We start from the raw sequence: 25478 nt of genomic DNA, 5'->3' as shown, positions 1-25478 counted from the left end.
AAGACAGAAATTTAATTTTTTTTTTTAAATCTATTACAGTTTGAAAAAAAAAGTTATCTGTTTGCATTTTACATATTTGGATTAAAGTGTCATTTCAGAATATCATTTTGTTGCCAAGAATGACATGAAAGTGTTAATATGTTTACACAAAATGTGAAGTTTTATGTGGGTGCTCAACCAGATTCAATAAACTACCTTTCTAGGTACAATTTACTTTTCATGTTATTTATGACCAATTTTAAATGCTGTCAATTATGTTCTTGAGGCTTATTTTATCTGTTGCCAAGCTTAGGGGCAAGTTGCATGTTATTGATAAGAATATTTTACATCAAGTGCATTACATTCACAATATAATGCACTTGAAAACAGCTGAAACTATGTGCACTCCCCTAAATTGTTTTGCATTGTTTAATTGATAAGATTTTCTAGTGTACTTCAAAACATTTATAAATACTTAAATTTCAACTCTTGACATGTATGTGATTCTTTTCTAGCAAAGAATTGAGTTTTAAAAGAAATCTTTTATTTTTTATGCCATTGTATTAAAAAGAGAAAAAAAGAAGAAAGAAATCTTTTCAGTCATAGCAAACTAAAAACTGCCAGGAAAAGTACATACTCTAAATATACAGTCTCGTATGAAGAAACACAAATAGAAAATAATCATGATAATGATTTCTTTGTCAGGACAATGTTAGTCAATTAGTAATCAAGTAAATCTCTACAAGAAGTGTGTATACTTATATAAAATTAATTGATATTCATCAGGAAAGCTGATGGACATGACAGTTCTATATATGCTTTTGTTCTTTCGTCATAATTCACAAATGCCCCAGAGATCTGGTCATTAATAAACACTGCTTGACCATACGGTTCCTGCCCAGTCTGGTAATGCACTGGACTACTGACCAGATGGGTATGGTTTCTATTGGAATGTAGCAATGTCCATGATGTAGGTGAAGTTTTCCCTTAGCTTACTATAGTTATATGATATATAAATTATTATAACTTTTATTGCAAGAATGTATGTATTTCATTATTAAATTAAGAAAACTTGATTGAGCTGTTAAGAAATCAGAGGTTAGTATAAAGTCTGAGAGTTTTATAATGATTTGATCTCACTAGATTAGAGCTGTGAATTTTTTGTTAGCTTTATGGATAATTGACCAGAACAGGTTCTATTTACTTTGATATGATGGAAGAAAAGAGACTGGTAGGTTCTCATAATCAAAAAGCCAAATATTTCTGCATCTGTGTATAGTTCTGAGAAATTGTTTGGTAGAAACCAGATTTTCTGAAAAAGTGCCAAAGTGAAGTGTTTGTGCTGAAGTTAATTCTTCCTGTATGTTGAGCAACATATAGCTGACGTATGGTGAAAGATACAATAGTATCAGCACACGATGGACAAATACTATGTGCATTGTGATTTCACTAAAGGTTCTGTATAGACAAGAACCTTAATTCTTTTAATACATTCATTTCTCAGTGAGAAATTTTCACAGAATTCTGTGATAAATGAAGAAAACTGTTTTTCATCATGGTGACTTAAAGGAAAGCATGGTGCCTGACTCTGAGGAGATCAGGAAAATGGCTAAAAAGAAAATGAGGACAGGGTTCACGAAAATCAAAATGTATTTGAAGGAGCCTCGGAGTAGTGATGAAATGTGGTGTATTTTCAGAGTGGCTACCCCGGGAGAACCACCACCTGCAGAGGAAGAAAAGGGGGAAAATGAACTTGAGACAGAAATCAAGGAAAATAATGGGATGGAAAGAAAAGCAGAAAATTCGCCTCAGGAGGGGGAAGGAGACAGGAGTTACAAAGGGGGTAAGTTTCTGTGTTTTGTTGCCAAATCTTGATATTCTCTTCATATGCTTTCATACATTTTGTACATTCTTTCTCATAGCAAAGGCTGTAGCTGGATTATGTCAGTTCTTATTTAGTATACATTGATATGACATAACTTACTAGCTAGCTAATAGTATTGTACAATAATTTTATGATTTCCATTTCTATAAAAAATTTTTGATCTGTCTAGCAATCAGATTTCTCATTTTTGATGCTAACTTTTATTAACAATTTAAAACTAAATTTATTCTGTATTTCAATTTTGTACATCATGAAATCTAGAGTACTACCTTATATACTTGCCTATAAGTTGGATTTTTTGGAGGTTTAGAAATTTTCGTCCAAAACTCTATGTCTGACTTATAAGCAAGTCCTAGAAAAATCAGTATTTTCTAAAAGAGCACCTGTAGAAATTTTGTTACAGCTTCAAGGATAGTCATTTATAAAGGTCAGAACTTAAATCTAATACATATTTTTATGATCTTATATTTGTTTAAATTGTTAATAAAAGATCAAATATCAATGTCACACCCAAAACTTTCTTTGAAACACAGGTAAATACAATTATAGAAAATTTATCTGAAATTGGTAAAAATTCTGGCAAAAAACTGTACCAATTATAAGCAGGTCAGTGGCAAATTCCTCCAAAATAATCTGAAAAAGTACAACTGACTTACAATCAAACCAACTTATAGGTAAGTATCTGATACCTTCTAGTACATGCTAAAGAACTGGAGAGTATCTAATACATTTAATGGAAATCTAGGGTATACCTCCTACACTTATAAATCAGAATCAAGAGTGTATATAGTACATTATCTTCCCACGAAAGTCTGTGTGTCACAGTGTTGACAGGATGATAGATTCTGTAAATCAGATCAGAGGCTAGATATAATGAAGCACTGAAATGTTTATTTTCAATCAAAGACTACATACTAAAGATTAATTTATTGGTCTCAGTCTTCATCAGAAGACTGTATAGTGTCCATAGTATTTCTTTATTCATTATGAAGTGATAATTTTTGTTCATTTTCTTACACTACTTTATGTGTGTATTTAATAAGAATTGGGTAATTATAAAAGTGTTAAATTTATTATTTGTTAACAATGAACCTAAATGATGGTTTTAAATAATTATTTAACATGAATGATGTGAATATGTTTTTGTAGAAGAATTAATTCAACAATCATGACAATGGAGTGGATACACACAAGTTTAACACAGATTTTTTTTTTTTTTACTTTATCCAAAAGATTTTTAAACATAGAAATGGGCCTTTTTATAATGAGGGTATTCAACCTTGCTAATGGATAAATGTTCACATGACTTGATGTTTCAATATTATAATAAAAGTCTTATATATACACTATTTACATTCCTTTTAGGATTAAATATAAAGCATTTAGATTCAGTGTAAACTTTCTTTTCTGACCAAATGTTTAATGATGTAATTAATTTGCTACATTAGTTGCCTTAGTCTTGAGGGCAGAAAAGGACATTGTATGTCTTACTTTAAATCATTGTCAACAACACTAATTAAGGGAAAATGCTGTCAGGAAAATTTCTATTCTTATTTCAGTATTTTACTTGTATGCATGTTACATTACAATATCTGCAAATTAGTGTCAAGAAAAATGGATAATGAACAGTAAGATTGCCCCTTGATGAGAAACAGAAATTGAAATCACAATTATTTGAGATTATCTGGAAGTCAAAGATACTTATGTGAAGGGGTAGTTAGGATTAAGGTAATCATGGACTTGTAGGACCTCTATTAATACCTTCCACTTTTCTTTTATTGTCAGGTCTTAAAGTCAAGGGATAACTATTAAGTAGTTGATTGTCCTGATTAAATTGTGCCAGGTAATGGCTCTTGTAGTTATGTAATTTTGACAAAATGTTGATGTATTATGATTTAAACTTTGTACTGACTAATGCATACTTTAGTAGATGTTTGAAAAGGGGTCAAATGTTTTAATGCTTGATTCAACATAGTTCTAGTGGATTTTTTTAAAACATTGAAAATTTGATTTTCTGATATTTTGGGAACTCAAATGGTGAGTAGTAGAAATTCCAATATATATCAAAATATGAAGTGCCTTGATCAATTACAGATGTGGCTAGGTCTTAATCTTTATTTCATCGTAGGATGTTGTAGATTGTCAGAGTCAATTATTATTTCAGTTCAAGACTAAATGGATGGGTCGAAATTGTTTGAATAGAACAATTTGAGTAAACTATAGAGACCACAATATATTTCTTTTACTGCTAGCTACTCACTCTTGCATTATTTTGTAGCATTATTTTGAGTGAACTTTTAGGAACTGCTGTAATAATAATTCAAAGGAGATTAAAATGATCTTTGTGCAATTGTATATATGTTTGTATATTTAGAACAGTGAACTTTTTAAATGAATATTGGTAGCTAAATTGTAAGAGCTCTACATAAAACAAGATTTCGTCTAGACCTTTCATTTTTTAATACTTTATTGATTGTAAAGGGCACTATTTGATTTCTTTATGTTAAAGGAAAAGATTAATCATCTTAGGCAGATGTTTATGGTCAAAAGGTGGTTAAATTAGTGCCATGGCCATATTTATCAATTTAATACATGTACTTCCCTGCTCATATTTTCAAAATCAAGCATTCTATTTGCAACACATTTTAATGTGTACCACTGCATGTATACATTGACATGTCCATTTATAATGGGGAAGAATGTCAATGGTTGTTGATTTTTGTAAGTGTAAACTTCCCTCGCAATAATATGTACATGTTGAAGAGCTGCACATTGGAAATGTCACAGAGATTTGAGCGTTACATTCCAAATTAAATTTCATACAAATCCCAGTACAGTGGTGAAAAAACTTGTAATGACTGTTGGTAGATGAGCAAGTAATCTGGAATTTTAACCCACTACTAAAAGTTATGTCTGAAACAAATTTATTTATTAAGTTTTTATGTGAGGTAATGGATGGAACTTTACTTTGATCATCAAGGTAGGTAATTCAGACTGAGAAACTCATTCTGAACCAGATTATTTTTGTATTCAGATTCTTTGGATCAGCTCTAAATAATAATCTCTGCTTTCTTTATATATTTAACCTAAATTTATATTTAGCTAGCTGTCATACCCCAGGATTTCACATCTAATGAAAAAAAAAGAAGAAACTGTTTGTCCTTGAGATTGGAATATAGACCTCAGATTCTTCATGTCTAGTGGAACTGAGTCCTAACAAGCAGTGAATTTAAATCCCCAGCTTATAGAAAGGAAACAGAGAGAGAATTGAGGACTTTTTATAAAGTATGGCTTTACCACCAGGTTAAGAGTGTGGTAAGGGCTGCTAATAGTTAATTCTCTTGTTCATGTCTGGATTGAATTGGACAAGGAGATATTTAGCTGGTGTGGGATTTGTTTTACTGTTCAGGATATGGGGCTAGACCTCTGTAGTGACATACTGATTCAGTATGAGTGAAATTGTGGGTCTCCTGTGTGAATACTCTAACAGGATATGATATTTTCTGTTTATATGAATTGCAATATTTTGTGTTGGAATAGATCCAAACTTGTTGAAGTTCACAGAATATGAACCCTTGTAAGTGGATTTTTTAATCATTTTTTTTGTATTTTGCACATATTTTTCACATAGTGTGAACATCTGTGTTTCTTTATTCAGTATACAAGATGCCTCATTGTGCACAGTATCTTCTCTTATCTTCAGAAATAAAACACATCGTTATGAGTGGAATATTAAAATATATGTACAATACTATTTCTTGTTAGAGGCAAACTTAGTAATTTCAGATGAAGATTTCATACTAAGATCATTATAGCATTATTGCAGTGCTCTCTCTTTTTCTCTCTTAGTGACCCTCTGAGTAAATTGTTTCTGTATTAAATAATTTGTCATACAAGAGTTTAAAATTCTTGAATTTGCTCTGGGTTTCAATTCATAACCATTTCTATTGAATATAAAATTAACAAAACTTTTCAGTTTTTAGTTAAGCCTTGGTAATTTCTTCAGGAATTGGTCAAAATTAGTTTTAATTTTCCACAGATTTGCACCTGAGTATTTGATTCTTACAACAATAGATATTAAACAGTTGTTTGGCAAAACATCTTAGTTTGACAGATCAATATTTTTAGGAATGCACTATGAATGCAGATATTGATATTTGATGTGACAGCTGTATACAGTTGCCTCTATCTTAAATGTTTGGCATTGATAAGATATTTCTAGTCTGGGGGTGTTGACAAAGAGGTTCAGGTGATAGAGTGTGTCTAAGACATTTTCTAGACTTAAGCGCCATGTCCATTATATATATATTTTAACGTATGAAGTAACAATTAAGATAAAAGGAATTTGGAGATAAGAGATGATTATCACAATTTGATTCAATGGTTTTTGCAGTCATTATTAAATGAGAAGTGAATTTATATTAGGTGATTGAACAAATGAATAAATGTGATAGTATTCAATATGGTTAATGATATTGTGCAGATCGAAATACTTTTTTTTTGTCAACAAACAATTGTATTTTCCAATTCCCTTAAAGAACATGTACGGTAATGACCTATGGTGATTCATACAGAGTTTTAGTTTTTAAACTGTTACACTTCAATATATAAAGAAGTTTACCTTTTCATACTATCTTTTACAGTGTTATGTCAATTCAGATGTTTTGTACTCAGAAATCCCTTCTCCGGTTTTGTAAAATGGAACCTATTGAATTCTGAAGACCATTAACTAAATTGAACTTTCCTGCCAATTCTTTTCAATATATCTATAACTGTTTATATAAACAGATGTTTTGTCGCAAGAAGATAGATATACAATACTTGGGTAAGAAATTCAGGTGTGTATTGGCAAGTTAGTTAAATATTGACCTCCCTGCTTTTCGATAGTGTCCAAACAGATAACCATATCAGTTGTGGGACATTTAATGAATTTGATGTATTTTTAATCTTCTGGAAAGATAAGATTGATCAGACATGTAAGATCGTTTATTTTAAATTTACCTGTAGATCTAGCTGTGTGTACATTAGATGTATAGGGAAGGGCCAAGTTAATAATGGATTAACAATTGGCTGAACTTGCTGTTCAATTCTGATTTCCATGAAGTGCTTACTGTGAGATAACAATCATTTTTTTTTATGGTGAACATTTTCAAGTGGTGTCACATGGACTCTTTATGATGTTGAAATTCTGTTTGGTGTCATTTTTTAAACACTTTTTCCACTGATTGAAGATTATAATGGAAGATTTAAACCCTTTGAATTTGGGAGAATCAAAGACATGATTTGGCTTCTAATGGACTGAATGTGAAAAATTCTTTTGTCTTGCTTTCTGTGGAAGGTAAATTTACAATTAATTTAGGTGAAAAGATTGAAGGAGAAAAAAAAAGTGTTTTTAGATATTATTAAAATTTCTTCTTCTTTTTTCAGCCATGGAGCAAATTCAGCTGACAGAGCAGATAGCAATGGTAAATATTTTATATTGAGATATACATTCCACAATCTGGTATATATCAGTTTCTTATCTGGTAATTGTCAGTAATTACAGGGCAGAAAAATATTCTTGTTAACATGGGTCAGGGTTTGACCTCTAAGCATTGAATGATATTGATCAACCCTATAGATCATGTCTATTATTGAAAACTGAAATAAATAATTTTCATAAATTTATTAAGTGTGTATTGTTTCTTACAGATCATGCAATATATGCATTTGTCAAATTGGAACGTTATTATAACTGTATTATAAAACAAATTGTCCTACTTAACAAATTCCTGATTACAGACTAAACAAAGTTCCTCTTTTTTTGGTTCAATTTAATAGTATAATGAAAGTTTAACATACAAATATATTTTCTTGAACATTAGTAAGCCAGTATTTGCCAAAATAGAATTGCACAATTTCAAAGATCCAAAGAAATTATTTACAATGTAACAATTTTTTACAAATTGTTAGGAAAGTATGATATAATGATGATTAGAAAAGCATATACCAGACACCACCAAGTAATGATTATGTCATTTATAGCAACAGTTCCTGGTTCATTTAAAGAGGATAAAAGTCAACTTCCTATGTTCCTAATTTCTGAAGTACCTGTCATTTCCTCATTGTAATTTACAGTTTCATAAGTGATGATAAACCATTGGTTACAAATGCGACCTATCTTTAGAGATCAAAGATCTCTTGAACTTGAATTTATTTTCATTTTGGTGAATTATTTTTTTCCATGAATTCATTTGATTCTGAATGTGTTAATTTTAAATAGAAACAATGATAAAAGTCTAAATTATTAGGCGATTTTTTTTCCTTGTTCTTTTCACCCAAAAGCATTTCATTTAAAATTCATTATGATATCAGTCCATTATAAATGTGTATTTAAAAACTTTTGCTTCTAACAGAGATATATGTGTTCTATTATTCTCTGTCTGGTCTGAAAATTAGGATGAAAATAGCTGAAATAAATCTGGTTTAGAATTACCCCATAATACATGTGAACATATACTGTATACACCAATATAAAGTTGCTATCTTTGAGCTTAGTGAAAGAGCAGTTTATTCTTACATGGCTTTAGACGATCATTTGCATTGTCTGTTAAAACAGAATAATTATAGTGACAAAATATTCTGTGTGTAAAACATATTTGCACATATTTACTTAAGATGTGATTTCCCTTTAAGATTTCTTTGAATGAAATTCTAGTTCACATCTTCATGAACTACATCTGATGCAGAGTAAATGGCTCTAAGTTAAAATGAAGGGACAGAATCTCAAATAGTTTGTGAATTTTAGTGCATCTGAATGAAATAAATAGTTTTAATGTAAATATGATTAATGTTCTTCAGTTTGATATGTTCATGAGGATATGACCTGATATGCCTATTTTTCATTAAGAGCACATGCACCTCAAGGAGTATACCTCCAGGGTAAAAAGTACCAGATCATATCTTCTGGAACTTTCAAAACTAAAATACATTTCATATACGAGGGGTTATCAAAAAGTTCGTGGACTGATGCGATAAAATTAATACTATACAGTCTGTGCTTACAAAATTTATAAGAAACATAAAACAACAAAAGTTTAAGAAGTGTTGAAAATTTTAGCTCGATATGTTGATAAGTTTCCAAATTATTCAAAAATAAAAAAGACATTCTATGATCACCCGGCGCTGTCGGCGTTTAGTTTCATGACGCTCGACAACGTCATTGTCTCTCATTGTCCACTCTCTCTACCCCATACACTTATCTTGATGAGATTATTTGGAGTTAAGTAAGGGCTGAAGCCCATCTTGTTTATATGACTTTATAATGTCATGAACAGCTGCTTTCAAAACATATAATATTGTAAATGGATCTATACAAAGGGAAAGATCCTCACTTGATTATGCCATAATACTTAGCTTGTTGGAGTTCAAATTCTACAACACATGATCAACGTCACTTTTCGACGTGACTGATTTTTGACACCCTGACTACAAATCGACATTAACTGTGCATCTTTCATCTCTCTGAATCTTTTTGGGCATTTAAAAACAAGTACTCTGGATGGATTTTATTTCTCTTTTGCCCGTTTTAACATTCCGTAGGTCTATACCAGTCTTTCTAGGTTCGAAACTTTATAGAATGGTGGAAAAAGAAACCCCTCCCCCTTTTTGACGTCATTTTCAAGCCTTAATTTTTTGGACACTCCATATAAAATTTACTATAAAATTTGATAGAACGTACAGAATGGGGTAAAAATTGCAAATTTTACAGAACAATTGTGTTGCACCACATGCCTGAAATAACATGATTTTTTGATGACAAATGTTCATATCAAAGAGTTTTTCTCAGTTACACTCAGGTAGAAAAAACGTCATATTGGAGGTTGCGCCGCCTGGACATACAATTGCTTACAAAAACATTAAAAATTTATTTAAAAAATAAAACTTATGATTTATGGTTTATTCTATAGATAGAAAAGATGATGCTAACTAAATGTTTTAAAATTCATTGATGTACCTAAAGCGGTTTTAATCTTATGGCGCTAGTCCACGAACTTTTTGATAACCCCTCGTATATACTTGTACCAACACTCAGGACTTTGTCTTGCTTTTTTGGCTTAATTATAACGATTATAACTCAGGTTCAGGACATGGTGCAGGAGATGAAGCTAAGTTTCACCTCAGCCATGGAGGAGCTGGCCAAGACGCAGTACGGTGACGAGTCTCTACAGCAGCAATTGTCAGCTGACCGCGAGAGCAATCTTCGACAGATCACAGAACTCACTGACCTAGTCAGAAGTCTCAAGGTCAATTTTTTTCTTGATATTCAAGGGCATAGGCAAATAACAACATGTATACTGAATCATTCACTGATCTAACAGTAAGATATATGATGAAAAAGTCTTTAGTTCAATGACTAATCTGAATTTCTGGTTCAAAATGTTTACAGGTGTTTAAAATAGCACATTATAGAATGATCAATGTATCAGTATTATCAGCCACACTTTTAATAAATCACTGACCATCCTTGTGAATTATGGAGAGAAGATAAAATATAGTTTAGCATACAAGTTACATGTATTTGCATTCTGAATAAGTTCAGATCTATAGAGTATTTCAATTAGATTTGATACACAAGTAGCCTATACAATGTACTAAGATGCATCTTTATTATACATATAAGTACACACCAGTAGAGCTACAGTCTCTCATCAGAGATTTCTGGTTTAATGAATCTGTTCCTCTTTATAGGTAAACCTTATTTTATTTCTTTTGCAGTCAGAGGTAGACTCAATCAAAACAGAGCTAAAAGGAGTTGTAGCAACACAGAAAACCTGGGAAGAAAAGTATGTAACATTGGAAGTTAAGAGTCAGATTTATAATATCCTAAGAAGTTAATCTAAGGTCTCTCTTGTTTTACTTCACTAGCTTTAGGTACTTTTGGCTCAGATCAGACAGATATTTAATTAAAATTGTTTTTCATCAAGGAAGATGAATCATAGACTTCTAACTCAGGTCTTTTTGTCTTATGTTTACAAGCTTTTTTGGAGGATATTTGTAAAGAGTAACAATCAGCTGCTTGTAGAGTTTTATCTCATCATATTATATGCCATTCTAAAGGGGGGTGAAACCTGGGGCATATTATATGAATTTTTGCTCTATTGTCTGTTTGTTCATGATTTTAACTTTAGCAATACCTTTTGGACTATACATTTGATCAAAGTATAAGTCATGACTACAAGTCAGATTATGGCCATTTTCAGATGTCACAGGTCAAATAGGAATTTTGGTATTGTTTTCACAAATTCATACTGCTTTAATTTCTGGATAGATTAGAAGAATTGTGGTTTTCTAAGTTCATGACTTATTTTCAGTCCAGGCAAGGTACGTGCACATGTACAGTGTTAGTATAGTAAAACTCGGTTAAAGCAAAGGCCAGTGCACCTGTGGATTTATGTCACGTATATTCGTAATCTGTTATATCTGAACAAATTCATAAAAAGTATAAATATAAACAAATTCAAAATATACATTTTTTCCTTCACATGAATACCGAATATGCTCATTGAAATCCATGTACTATTTACAAAACCTATCTTGGAGAACTTATAATAAGTTTCTGTTTGATGTAGTTTCAATTATAAATACTTGTACAAAAAATAATATCAGTTTATTGTTGTTGTTTTTTTTCAATTTTGGGACCTTGAAAAAAATCATTCTAAAAGATGTAAATTTCATTAATTTTAACCTTTACGGGACAGAAAATCAACTTACTACATCTATAAAATTGTTATGATCAAGAGTTCCTTATAAATGTTAAAATTTCCTAGGTATTGTTAAGAATATTCCCAAGGACTCCAAAAAACTGCTATAGCCATAAATTCACCGTCTATGTTCATACAAAATAAGTTTTACTGTATATATTTGTTGTTTTAGGATGGATAAGACTTAATGACATTTACCATTTGCTTTCTTAAGAATGAAAATGCACTTTAATTACTCAAAGCACAATATTTAATCCATATACATTCAAGTTGATGACCCATGCATATATCACTTTATACAAGGCTTGTTGTGCAACTCTAATTTTGAATAATGTGAAATATTTAGTCTGTAGAAAGTGATATGAATGGTTTTAGAAAGTAATATGAATTGTATACAGTGTTCAAAATGAGAATTTTATACCCTGAATTTAATTTTATTATCCATATCTTTAACCCCTTTGCATCATTAAATACCCATTACAAAAGCTGATCTGAATGAAAATGTGGTAGACTGAAGATCAGTGTGTCTATAAAATGGAGAAATTATTTACAAACTTTCTACTGAATGATGAAGCAGTTCTTGAGAGATTTTATTTCCATAAGTTATCATGTAGATCAGACATTAACTATTGTATAGTGGAGTAACTTTACATGGGAGCACTGACTTTTTACTGTCAATAAGACCTTGTTAATCTGATCCATACAAAATTCTCTGTCATTTTCTCCTCCTTGTTTGAAAATGGAAGAATAAAGGAAGGTATCTAGTTAAAGTAGAATGTGTACCAGTACAACTTCTTTTTTGTGTAACAATGTATGTTATTTGATGTTTCTATGTAACATAAAATCTAATAATTATACTTCACACGAAGAACAGTTGAGGGGAGGATACATGTATACATTTATAGAAATCACTTTCTCTGCCATCATGTCAGCAGCATTTAAAACTTGTGAGCAAGCTCAAGCAGGCTGCCTACTGTTACAGTACCTACTTTTCCCTACTTTTCCTATTATTCCTTGATCCTCCTTTATCCTTCTTTTCCTTAAAATCACCACTTTTAAATAAAATAAACTAAAATAGAGAGGATATATACCAGTAAATAAAACTGAGTGAGAAAAAAGATAAGGTGTTGGCAGTTGCTTCCACTTAAAAAAGACATGATATTGATTCTGATACACACCTCATTCTTAATTTACACAGCAAAGGACTGTTCAGATTATATCAGTAATTATACAATGATTTTAAATCTAGTATAAATGCTTAGTGTGGATGAGATTTCTTTTTTTTTTTACTGTGGATGTATAAAGTCACTTAAAATAACTTTTTTAAAAAGTAAAACAATATTCATTTTACAATTGTGTAGGGCTTAGGATAGAAAGAACATCACTTCTTAGACAAAATCAGATCCAATCATTGACCAGGAGAGCCCATTTCTATTTAATCATAAAATTTCATGATGAAATTAGTATTTTAAATGTTGAAATTTAGACTAATTCACTGTAAATCTCCTTTTATGGACACTCAAATTTAGCTAGCTTAACTTTTTTTCATTATCTAAAATTACTTATGACTATGTCACCATGAAGTCATAAGATTAGACAAGGCTAGAGATGCTTTAGTGCAGATATCAAAAAAAAAAGACCTACATGTAGTTATGACTCCTTTAATGACAAAGTTTTTAAAGTACATGTACTTTATGAGTGAGATTGGTCAGAGATTATGTCAGTGTGTCAACTGTGAGCTACAGTAATTACCGGTAGATATTTTTGTTTACCGTCCTTTTTGAGCCATCCTTTTCAATGTAAAGTGTAGTATTTCACAAATTATTATAGTTCCCCACCCATTTAGTATAGTAATGTTTCATGTGTACCCATGTAAGCAAATACAGATTATGGCAGTTGTGAAACATTCAGTGAACAATAGGTTATGAAGTTTGAATACCTGTGCTGGTTTGTCAAGAGTATCAAAAGAGCTCAAGTAACAGTGTCATGCTCCTGAAACCTTTCAATGAATGCAAAAGAATTTGCTAGAACTTTATTATCTCCTCTTACATTTGATGCTTTCAGAGAAGTTAAAAGAATTTCTGTATGTCTAAATTTGGTTTTTAAACAAATGTATCAGGGATAGGAGCCCCATTTTAAAACTTATAGGATTTTAAGAACAGTACAAGAGAACAATACACATCTTTTAATATTATTATAGTTACAAAAATAAAAGAGTAGTGCATTCCTTGTATCATTTGCATACAATTACCATTTCATCTGCTGTAAAATAAGTTGATAATAATTGGTTGTATTTTAGGTTTAAATCAGAGAGGCCTCATTTATTAGAGTCCCATGCACCAGAATCTTCCCGAAAAGATGTGGCCCCCATGGTTCAACCTTATCTAGCAAGTCTTCATCAACAAAAAGGTAGAACTCTCTCTCTCTCTTTCTCTCTGAAAAAGGAATAACTTATGCAGTTGTACTAAAGAATTTAAAACTCTTAAAGGAAGGTTAGATATTGCTTTTCAGAATTGTAGGTTATCAGATTTTCTTGAAAGAACACATTTAGTGAAGTGTCTAGCAACTAGATGTCAACACATTTAGTCATATTTTGAATTATCACTAAGGTATACATTAGAAATGCAATCCTGAACTCAGTTTGTATGACCTACCAGATAACAGACTTTTTTCATTTAGAGATAGCTTTGAATCTCCATTATCTTGTTTACCCCCCTGAATACCAAATTTGACTTTATAAGCATTATAGCGTGAATAGAAAATTAAAGCAAGATTTATTAGTTATTGGAGTTGGTGTTGGATTTCTATAATTTGAATGTGCATAAAAGGGGTAGCTTACATCAGCACTCATTTTCCTAGTAATATGAATTTAAAAAAAAAAACAATCTATAAATCTATGAGCTAAATGTACAGTTGACTCAATAAAGTATTATTTACCAATTTTTTAAGGTATTAAAATGCAAAAGAGAATAGAAAATTTTATTTATTTGGCATTACATTTATTTTAGCTTCAGAAGACTGTGATACTCATTCAGTGACTGCCCTGGCCTGTAAGAGCCTCAATCTATCCCAGGCCCTCCACGAGAAGTGTCTACACCTGGAATTGTCCTCAAGTGATGAGGAGGAGACACTTAGAAATCTTCAGGTAATACAGATGTGTTGGCTAGTCTTCCTAACTTCATAATCAGTATTTAAGGATAAATGTATGTACATTGTATTGTGTTTTCTTCTTGATATAACATTATACAAAATTTAGTTAAGAAGTAGTAGTACCAAAGAATGTAGATGGTGAATTCTCAGCAGTAAAATAACAGGTAGAGATGGTCAGCATTCATTTCTTGAATTAAATTGTTTCATATTGATAAAGGCTTTGGTTGCCTTATTTATTGGCCTAACATAAGCCTCTCTGGCTGTATCCATTTGATCTATTGACTAAGAATTACTTTCACTTGACATTTGTCCCTATACACTTAATAGGTGAGTGTATTGGATTTTGTTGATGCTTTTTATTATCTTTACAGAATTCAGGATTCTTTCTGGACAAAGAAGGAAGCTGTAAGTAGTCCATTAACACTGGTTTTAGAGTCTTGGTGTTGAGGGTTACAGTAATACCTTGGGATGAATGTGCACATATCATGTCACCTAGAATTCACATTTTCAGACAGTCTACTTTCTCATAAAATTGTTGAACTACTAATGCCCCAGAATGAAAATGGAGGAATATCTGCCAAATACTTTTCATATTTCAGATTTTCTAAGAAAGTAAACCTAAACACATTTTGATCAAAATCTCGTAACTGATGTCTGATCCCTATTACAGTAACAAACTTACATCAAATGTAAAAATTTCCATGCTGTCATTGTTTATATTACCATTTGTTTGTATCCTTGCAATCCATTGTTCAAATTTATGTCACGTGTATTTTCAATGAAATTTGCTTTTTAGTCCAAGTATATTCCAATTAAAATTTACCCATGCATTACTGCATTAATTAAAACTAAAATTTGCTTATGCAGTGTAAAATGACAAAGAAGTTGTTAAAACCCTTTGGCCTTGAACTTGTTTGACCTTGACACCATTATCACATCACTGTATCCAGTTACTTTTTTTAAACTCACAGATTACCTTGATGAAAAACATGTTCATCCAAGGAAACTACCTCTCCATGAAAGGGTGGTGGAAGAAGGTAACCATGGTGATTCATGCTTCACTTAATCTTGCTCTCACTTTACTTTTCTCTACTAATATGGTCAAATGAAAAAAATTATTCCCATTCAACTTTATTAATACAGTGAAAGTGCTGATTGTTATGTACTTGCTGACATAAAATTAATTTATTTTATTGAATAAAGAAGTATATTGACATAATTGGTAGAAGATTTTTAGAGTAAATAATATATACATAATACCAGTGATGTATAATATATCTATTTGTATAAAATGCTACAGAAACACATTATTTATTATGGGAAAGGAAAATGTGATATGTTGAAAATTCTGTTTTTAAACTGAAACATATAAATCCATGTCATTTATGATTCATTATGATGAACCAATCTTTATCTTCAGTACAAAGAGAGAAGGCAGCCCAGGAGATAGTAGAGGCTGAGAGATCCTACTGCTCCCAGCTGTGGACTCTGATTGATGCTTACATGAACCCCCTCAGACAGGCAGAAATAATGACCCCAAGGGAATTATCTGCCCTTATCCCCTCCTACATCCCTCAGATGTATGAACAACATTGTCTACAACTGCATAAGATGGAAGAGAGACTGATGAAATGGAAGATTTCTGGCATGTTAGGGGACATCTTTGTCAAAATGTTGGAGAAGCAAGATGTAAGTGTTCCTTTGGAAAAAAAAACAGCATATGGTCACTGAGAATAAATTGCCATAACTAAATTTTAAAGCATTTTGTTTCTAAATGAAGAAAGAGATTTTACTAACATGAAAGGGACTTATTATTACTGGTAAACCCCTGCTTGAAAAGTGGGGGTATATAATGAGGAGGCATCAGTGTCTGTACATCTGTGTGTCTGTCCATCAGTCTGTTATGCTTGGGAGGACCCATATCTCTCATCTGCAACTCCTCCTATACCACTGGATAACATTGCCATTCTTTCTATAATATTGGGATTACCCATCTCTTAACAGCAACTCCTCCTATATACCACTGAATAACATTTAATAATACTTTCCAAACAATCTTTATTACATAGTGCCATTATGCACTCCTATTTTGAGTTTTGATCTGACAGATATTTGGCTTTGCAGGGGGTATCATTTTGTGAGCTCACTGCTCACAGTAACTCTTAAGTTTCTGATACCTGGTATACATGTTACTTTGAAGTTGATTTTATTTAAATTGTGAACTTTATTTCTTTCTATATCTGGTCATTGTTATATTGTCCTATTCGTCATGTTCATGTTCATATCTATGTCTCTTTATAATTAATTAGTTGTACATTTTACTGTTGCAGGGAGAAGGATTGTCTTTGTACAAAGAATACATTAATGACTTTCCCTCAATCATCAACAACATGAATCAGTGGTTCTCACAATCACCCCACTTCAAATCTCTCATGGGGGTAAGTACATGTATATACCGTATAACGGGTATTTTCTGCGGTTGGAAATTTTTGCGATTTAACCCCTAAAAGATAGCAAATTAATTTCTGCGTTTTCAATTTCTGCGGTTGCATTATACCGCAAAAATTATTTACTGGGTATGATCACCAATCTCTAAGAATTATCAGATAGCTGCCATGTTTACGTTTTATAAACTCATTGAGACATACTGATCAAAGGTATGAAGCTATTAAGCTTAATTAAACTACTATCTTTCAGTTAGTCTTTGTAAAATTATGTCGAGTCCCAGTTGAAATGAATTATTGCAGTATCGGTCCACCCAAACAACAATAAAAATTAAATCTTCATTCTACATTGTAACAAACGTTTCATGCGATCTATTAAAATATTTTAATATATAGACAATTAATGCATCCAAGCCATATTCTAAAAAATACACTTATAGTTAATTGTGTCATTAAAATTAATCTGGTGTTTATATTTTAAGCTCAAACAAACAGTTGCATAATCAAGTAACCTAAAGTTGACCGTGTACAATCACAGGTGCCATGTGCATTGAGGCGTAACTAATCCTGTGAGTCGTCTGCATTGTGTGAAATTCATGAGACAATCAAGCCACTTTGTGTATACAAGCAGTAATTATGGTCTCCAGATAAAACACAAGATTGAAAAAGTGTTAGAGAAAGAAAGAAAAGCTACTAGGACCTATGTGTTGTTTGCAGCTATCGGAGTTTTGACTATTAATTGCGAAATCTCTATTAGTCATGTACATGTATATCCGTATAAAAAAAAGAAGTAGGTACAAGAAAATATGTTTTTGTATAAACTTATTAAATTGATATTATTTACAGCAACGTTTTAATTCAATATGATTTGGAAATATCCTGATATATAAAATCTTCGAATTTCGATGACACCCGAATTTTCTCGCTAACGAGGACATACGCACCACTTATCATACTTGCATGTATATATACCTGAAGAAATATTGAAAAATATTTTGCGATTGTAATTTTTTGCGGATTTGTCCTATCCGCAAAATTCCGCAAAAATTGGACAACCGCAGAAAATACCCGTTATACGGTATTATATTACACACGTAAGACTTTTTTTAAGTTACACTAGGATGATAAAATGCTCTGTTGGCTCAGTGATTGTGATTTTCTTTGAGCAATCATTAATGACTTGAGACTTAATGTAAACTTTGTTTTAAATTTTCAGAGTTCAAATTTAGCATCTTCAAATGTCATACCACTACTGCTGGAACCTTTACAACAAATACCAAAATACTCACTATTACTGAAGGTAATTTTTCCAAATTTTTTCATTACACCTGAGTCACATAAGAAGTAAATATTCATAAACCACTTTTTCTGGGATTTATTGATCATTTGCAACATTTTCTCTGAAATTGGCATGGGATAAGCATGCTAGTATCAACTTTTTCATATTTCTTAACATAATTGTCATACCATATTTAATAGCTTTAGCAATAAACCAATTAAAAGCAATCCCTTATATTAAAGAAGCGATCGTGGCTGATAAAGAAAAAGTCCGAGTCAAAATAACATTCTCTTGGTGAAAAAATGTATTCAACTTGGATCAATGGATCATGATGAAAACTACATCATGTACTGTGATTAACTAATATATTAATTGTAATTTAATCCCTTGTAGAACCTGTTAAAGCACACAGCAGTGGATCATCCAGACAGACAGTATTTAGAGGCTGCCCTGTACAGCCTTAAAAGTTTCCTCTACATCATGAATAATGACATAGAGCATGCCTCCCAGTTCCTGAATGTTTCCAGGTATAATCCTTAAATTCATGGTTATCATATAAGAATTATACCCCATTACCCTATTTCCTAACATTTTGGCAATTTTACAAATTGCAGCAAAATTTTTGCACAGTTGCAAAATTGCAGTATAGTCATTATTGAATGCCATAGTAGATTTTCTGCATTTTGTGTTCATTTTATAATTATGACTCTGAACTGAAATACATGTATGACTTTCACATTAATTTTTTCTCTGTCAGGTCTCGAGAGAGTGGAAATTCGATGCGTTCTCGTTCAAGTGGGAGCAGCGCTGAAGCTAATCAGGTGTCCAGTGCGAGGGACAGCGGGATTCAGGAGGATGAGACTCGTCATCCAGCCTCACCTAACACTACTAGGAGGTATTGTATAGATTCCTTATCAAATACTCAAACATCCTTAATACTAATATTTTTGTTCAGCTGTAAAATATGCTAATAATATTGTTATACATGTATTCTGAAAAAAATTCCTCTACATCTGTTCTTTTCATTTGTCAGAGAGGAAATACATTCATTGCTTTTCATGTCTTTACAGTATCTAATGTAAATAATGTAATGTAAATACATGTAATATAATGTATACAGTATTATCTATACATGATTACAGATATGTCCTTCAAGTGTTGAGGGAGAGAAGAGAGAGGGAGGAGCAGGGGTATAGAGACCGCCCAGTGTCTGTCCCTTCTCACTCTCATCATACTTTCGGAAGTCATCCTGATTTATCCTCACAGGAATATGTTGATTTCATGAATACAAGCAAAGAGAGCAGTGTCTACTTGCCTTATCAATCAGGACACAAGATGTATTCTTCTCTTTCAAAAATACAAGCCAAAGTGCCAGAAATTCGTAGTCCTGAAAAACCTCCAAGGAGAATTAAAATTAGAAGGCGACCTGATAATCCAAAGAGTGCAATAAGTTCAAACTATCTTCGCCCACTCACTCCACATTTCCCATTTTCAAGCACTCCAAGTCGGACAGCCTTTGATGAACAGGAGAATCTAAGACCTCCTCCATCAACCAGAAGAGGTAGGACCAGACCAGCAAGTTCCATTGATTTCACAAACAGGGGAAGTGAAAGACGAGACCAGATGTTAGAGGACTGGTCATTTCAAGGGACAAGTCTCAACTCCCCTAGAGATCATCCAGGGGAGGGCAGGGCAAGGAATGAGCTTCATCTGTCTCTTCAGAGACTGCTGGCAGAGAGGGACAGGGATAGTAGTCATAGAGAAGAAAATGATCAGTATTTCCAACCCCTCAGTATGTCTTCAGAATCTGGAAGACCTGCTGAGGACAGATTTGCCACTTCCTCATACAATGGTGTTCAGTCAAGTAGACCTGCCTTTCAGCAGAAGATTGTTGAAGACTATGGTATCTATGGTGATGAAGATGATGAGGAAGAATATGATAAAGACAGGAATGTATCAGGTTCTTTTCATTCTCATAATAGTCCAGTAAAGGAACAGCATGAAAATCCGTATGAAAACTATCATCAGAGAAGAGTTTTACCAGAGGTCAAGAATGTGACCTCTGAGATTCCTCAGGGGCGCAGAGAAAAACCTCTTCCTAGTCCAAGGAGAAATGAATCTCAAAAATCTCGATTGTCAGACACATCCTCAAAATTATCAGTGGAAAGAAAGAATTCAAGTGAAGCTGCTGGCAGCAAGCAGCTGAAGCCTGAACACTTAGTACCAGCCCCATCTGATAATTCAACTGGTGTTTTAAATAAGAAAAGGGACATGCAGCTGTTTGAAATTGATGCTAATGATTACATGGACAGTAAAAGGAACTCTTATGTGCAGGCTGAAAAACCTTCAGAAGAGGACCATTCATTTAAGGGAGATTGTATGAAAGCCTCTGCTGATATTAACAAGAATGGACTGAAGCTCGATGTGAAAGCTACAGAAAATCTATCTATGAGGCCCAACCATCAAAATGCTGAATCCACCGGCCATCCTTCTTCAGATCCTTTAACCCCAAGTAGTTCTGTACCAAAGAATTCCAACAAAACTTTGAAAAAGTTGCCTGTCCCTAGTGGTCGTTTAAGTTATCCAAATTTAGACCAGATGCCCTCGGCTTCCAAGATTCCATCACCTCCTATCACCCCTACAGATGGAAAGAACCTGAAAGCTCTGGCTAAAGACACCAAAATCCCCATGTATATGCCCAAAAGAAAGGATAAAGGTGGCAAGGGATCTAATGAAAACATCTCCAAATCCACAGAGGATGTGTCCAAAGTGAAGAAAAAGACCAAGTTTGGTTCCATCAAGAGCTTTTTTGGAAGAAAAAGGTTGGTAATTTTACAAACATCTCTCAATCTAACATTATCATAATGCATTAATGCCAGTTTTAATTTTCCTTCATTGCCTCATTTTTCTGTTTTTTGTATCTATAGACACAGAATTTAGCCAGATAAGGTACATGTACCAATATCTGACATTTCAAACTATCTTTTAAGGATGACCGTTAGTTTTTCAATACCACAACTTGATCAGCTGTAAGGTAATACCGGTAAATCAAATTTCAAAGGCATGCAGCAAGGTATATAAGGAAATTGCTGGTTAAAAAGTTGGTCATAAATGGTTCCTTGTTATTCCCAAAAGCAGAAAATTAAAGTGCTTTGCATGTCCCTTTAAAAATATTTTTCTTCTATGAATCAGTTTTATAATACTGATTAAAAGGAGAAAAAAGTAACATGGATTATTACTGAAATTGCTTTTATCATTGTTCTCTGCATATCAAAGACTATTCCCTTTTGTTATAGACTGAAAAAGAAATAAGGACTGTTGATATATATTATACATGTTTTTTTTTTTTTTTTACACTTTGCTTACTATGGTTAAATTTGGTGAAGCTTCTTTGGTAGGGGGCATTTTTATAATTCTGTTGGTTGTTTAAGTGGGAACATAACGGTACAAATTTTTTGTTGCTTGTTCAGGCCAGGCATTGACGACTTGGGAACTGTGGATGTAGTAGTATGTATTTAGATTGTTGAAAATTACTGCACAATATTTTCTGCCTTTTGCGTGGATTTTTTTTTTAATCTTCACACTTTTTTGTAGTGAAAGCTGATTTACATTTAGAATTTATTAGAATGTAGAAAATGTGCTAATTTTGAGTTCACTCTACTGCCACACAATGCTAATTCTTTTGAACACTGAACAGATGAAATTCCTTGTTACCACTCTATATTTGATTGAAAATGATAGGTACATGTATGTGTGTGTTTAATCTATGCCACATCCCCATTACAATAAAGACATAATGAAAATATGCAGAAAACATATTTAAGGATGCTGTGAAATATGTTTATTGTAAAAAATACAATGTAGGAAATACAAGCTAAACACCTTAATATTTGGTCAAAATTGTGAAGTATAAAAAATAGTTGTGGGTACTATGAAGCAAGTATAACTTTTGTGAATATTAAGCTTTGTGTTTTGACTGGAAAATATACAGCTGACAATTTCAATGGAGATCCATTTTAAAAAAAAAAAAAAAAAAAAAAAAATTGTAAAGCCTTGGTAATTGTAGCAATTCTAGAAATAGTTCTTCTTTTATAATTTTTAATATATAAATTTTAAGCTGTTATAACATGTATTAAGTATATAATCCTTTTTCCAAAATGACTCGGAAACCTATGAAATGCCAATAAGTAGTTTTTAATTAGAGTCAGAGGTAGGCATTCAATATTATATGCCAGGTATATCATTACAAAATGTTTAATAAAAAGCTTATCACTCTAATGACAGATTTATATTTTCATCTTTTCAAACAAGTCATGAAATTGATTCATTTTGATCTATTTGCAATTCTTGAATTGTCATTTTGATTGATTTAAATGGTGATTTGAATACACAGCAGCTAAACACCATAGCTTAAACTTATGACATATTGTGCTTTCTTATTTTCTAAAGTTTTGTACTTGAGCTGTAGAGAATGGCAAGTATAGAGCAGATAATTCTTAGTTATCTCCCCTTGCTACTGGCTTATTTATTGTGCTTGCATGACATGTAACTGCCTCTTGAATGGTTATACAGTTATTAAAACTCAACATAATTATGGTATTGATATGTACATATACATCTGTATGTTAAATATATCTGTGTTTTATAGAATTATTGACTGTCAGAGTGTCTAATGAGTTTACGATGCACACCATATTGAATGCTGCAGACAGCTATTAAATATTGTGTAAAATGCATATTGACAACTGGTACAGTGATTATTTATGTGCCTCATTAAAACTTAATAAACTTCAAAAAGCTTGTGAACTGCCAAAGAACTGCTTTAGAGGTTTAAAGAAAGTAAATTTCATTTTAATATCTGCTTAAACTTGTATTAAAAAATTATTTAAACCTTGCAAATTACTAACATCATATGTTTTTTGTTTATCTATACTGTAATTATCATATACACATTTAAATATTACAGATAATAATGGGAATATCATGATGAAAACAATAATCATAGCATGCCAATTTTAACAGAAATGTTTGAACTGGTCATTTTTGACCAGCTTTTGAATAAATTGAATTAGCATGATAATAAACAGTATTTAAATTCCTCATTATCCACTATATTCTGATAATACAAAGATAGCCATACTTGTTTTTCATAGCTATGCTTATCATATTTATATAATGATTCTGGGTCCTTTTTTAAGGAAAATATTTGAAGAATTTTCGTCAGCCCAGGATCTCCGGGGAACAGAAAATTTCGAGGACCATAATAAAAGTGACACCCTGTCCATGGAGTGCTGGGTAGAGGATGATATTGGAATTCATAATGAAAATTTACATTGATTGGTATTTTAAAAAGTGTATGAATTTCACAGGAAAGAGTATAAGTGGTCACATTTATCTTTCTCTTCTTAAGATTAAGAAGTATAGATGAAATATAAATGTTATAATACATGTACAAACATTTAAAATGCTACAGAAACGTTGATAGTACTCGTACTCGGAGAAATATGATGTCATCATACAAATCATTGATCATTTTCATCAACTAAAGATACAACTGAGAAAGAAGCCAGTTACCCATGTGCTACCACAGGTACTTGTGGACAGGAAACCCCCCCCCCCCAACAATATACCCCACGGGTCAAAAATATTTTTATGTATTTTTTTCATAAATTATTCTTCTAGTACATATTTACAATGTATTCCATAAGAAAAATCCAAAAAATAACACAGAATTAACGTTTTAATAAAAAATCATACCTGCAGTATTATAAAATACCGCGGGTATGATTTTTTATTACCTGTGTGTGCTACATATGAAATATCTGCAATGACACATTTCAAACGTTACTGAATTACTTTTTCAGGTGATAGTTGGTGTTATAAGTTAGAATCTCAAGTAACTGCCAGCTATTTTATCGGTAATTACTCAGACATTTTAAAAGATTCACTCAAGTCAACAAATTGAGATATGTTATTTGTTCTTTTCTCTGACAAAATTGTAACACACTATTCGTACTCGAATACTCACTGAAATAGTTTCTGTGACCCTGAGGAAAGAAAGCATCTGATATTGCACATGTATTTATTATGCAATCAAATGAAAGCTGACATAAACATATAAATGAGGATGTGTAAATAAATGGAAGCTTTAATACAAAGTACATGTACCTTTGTTACATGATTGTACATACATTTTTCCCCCAAGTCAACAGTGATAAAATTCACCGTGATTGATGGTCTTCCAGATACACAAACAACTGTATAGTGCACTTTGTCAGCTGTGCATTTTTTACTGTCATTGTAAAATTATGATATGAATTGAGATATTTGATTTTTTATATTTATTGAATAAAAATGGTTTTCTAAATTTGATTTGAGTTATTATTTACAAGAAGTTTAACATGTATATCTGAAAAATTTGTAGACTGGACCTGTATTTTCACCCTACACATTGATAAAATATTAGCAAAAATCTTGCGTTATTTATCAAATTTATCAGGGGTATAAAATTTTTCTTTAAAAAAGAATGGAACAAGATGTGTTTGTGAAACACTGATGCCCCCGTATGGCAGCTTATGGGGAAGGTTAAAGTTTCTCAAATGCAATTCAAAATCCAGGCCAAAAGATAAAAAATATTAAATTTGAAAGCCCTAGCTGCAACTGTTCAAAAGTTATGGCAAAGGTTAAAGTTTTTTAAAAGTAAGTAAAACATCAAGGTCAAGGTCAAAGTTGTTGGTATCCAAAGGAAGGTCTTGTCACAAGGATTACATATGTAAAGTATGAAAGCCCTAGCACCAACCATTCAAAAGTTATGGCCAAGGTTAAAGTTTTTCGAAAGTAGGTCAAACTCCTATGTCAAGGTCAAAGGGTCAAAGTGGTTGGTATCCAAAGGAAGGTCTTGTTACGAGGATTACATATGTAAAGTATGAAAGCCCTAGCACCAACCATTCAAAAGTTATGGCCAAGGTTAAAGTTTTTCAAAAGTAGGTCAAACTCCT

The 25478-nt window shown here is 32.0% G+C and overlaps 1 protein-coding gene across 1 annotated transcript; it reads left to right on the top strand.

Moving 5' to 3' along the window:
• Positions 1 to 1376: 1376 nt before the first annotated feature.
• Positions 1377 to 24847, top strand: LOC133191689 (uncharacterized). Its single transcript, XM_061327423.1, has 15 exons — positions 1377 to 1822; positions 7292 to 7329; positions 9985 to 10149; positions 10622 to 10689; positions 13907 to 14016; positions 14616 to 14752; positions 15129 to 15162; positions 15729 to 15794; positions 16178 to 16446; positions 17088 to 17195; positions 18418 to 18501; positions 18874 to 19007; positions 19238 to 19375; positions 19623 to 21302; positions 23679 to 24847. Exons 1-15 carry the CDS (start codon positions 1513 to 1515, stop codon positions 23815 to 23817), a joined length of 3480 nt encoding a protein of 1159 aa, XP_061183407.1. The 5' UTR covers positions 1377 to 1512; the 3' UTR covers positions 23818 to 24847.
• Positions 24848 to 25478: the final 631 nt, after the last annotated feature.

The sequence above is a fragment of the Saccostrea echinata genome, unplaced genomic scaffold (assembly GCF_033153115.1).
Source record: "Saccostrea echinata isolate AGI-Se365-2 ecotype Australia unplaced genomic scaffold, CSIRO_AGI_Sech_v1 ptg000024l, whole genome shotgun sequence".
Lineage (NCBI taxonomy): Eukaryota > Metazoa > Mollusca > Bivalvia > Ostreida > Ostreidae > Saccostrea > Saccostrea echinata.
Note: the sequence above shows the minus strand (reverse complement) of the source record. Positions and strands in the feature narration are given on the sequence as shown.

What these genes read in the sequence shown, in the direction of transcription:
- LOC133191689 (XM_061327423.1), top strand. Translation starts at nt 1,513, where the DNA reads ATGAAGAAAACTGTTTTTCATCATGGTGACTTAAAGGAAAGCATGGTG. An exon ending in ACCTAGTCAGAAGTCTCAAG is followed by an intron (nt 10,150 to 10,621) that starts GTCAATTTTTTT and finishes TTTCTTTTGCAG; the next exon opens with TCAGAGGTAGACTCAATCAA. An exon ending in AGCTTTTTTGGAAGAAAAAG is followed by an intron (nt 21,303 to 23,678) that starts GTTGGTAATTTT and finishes TCCTTTTTTAAG; the next exon opens with GAAAATATTTGAAGAATTTT.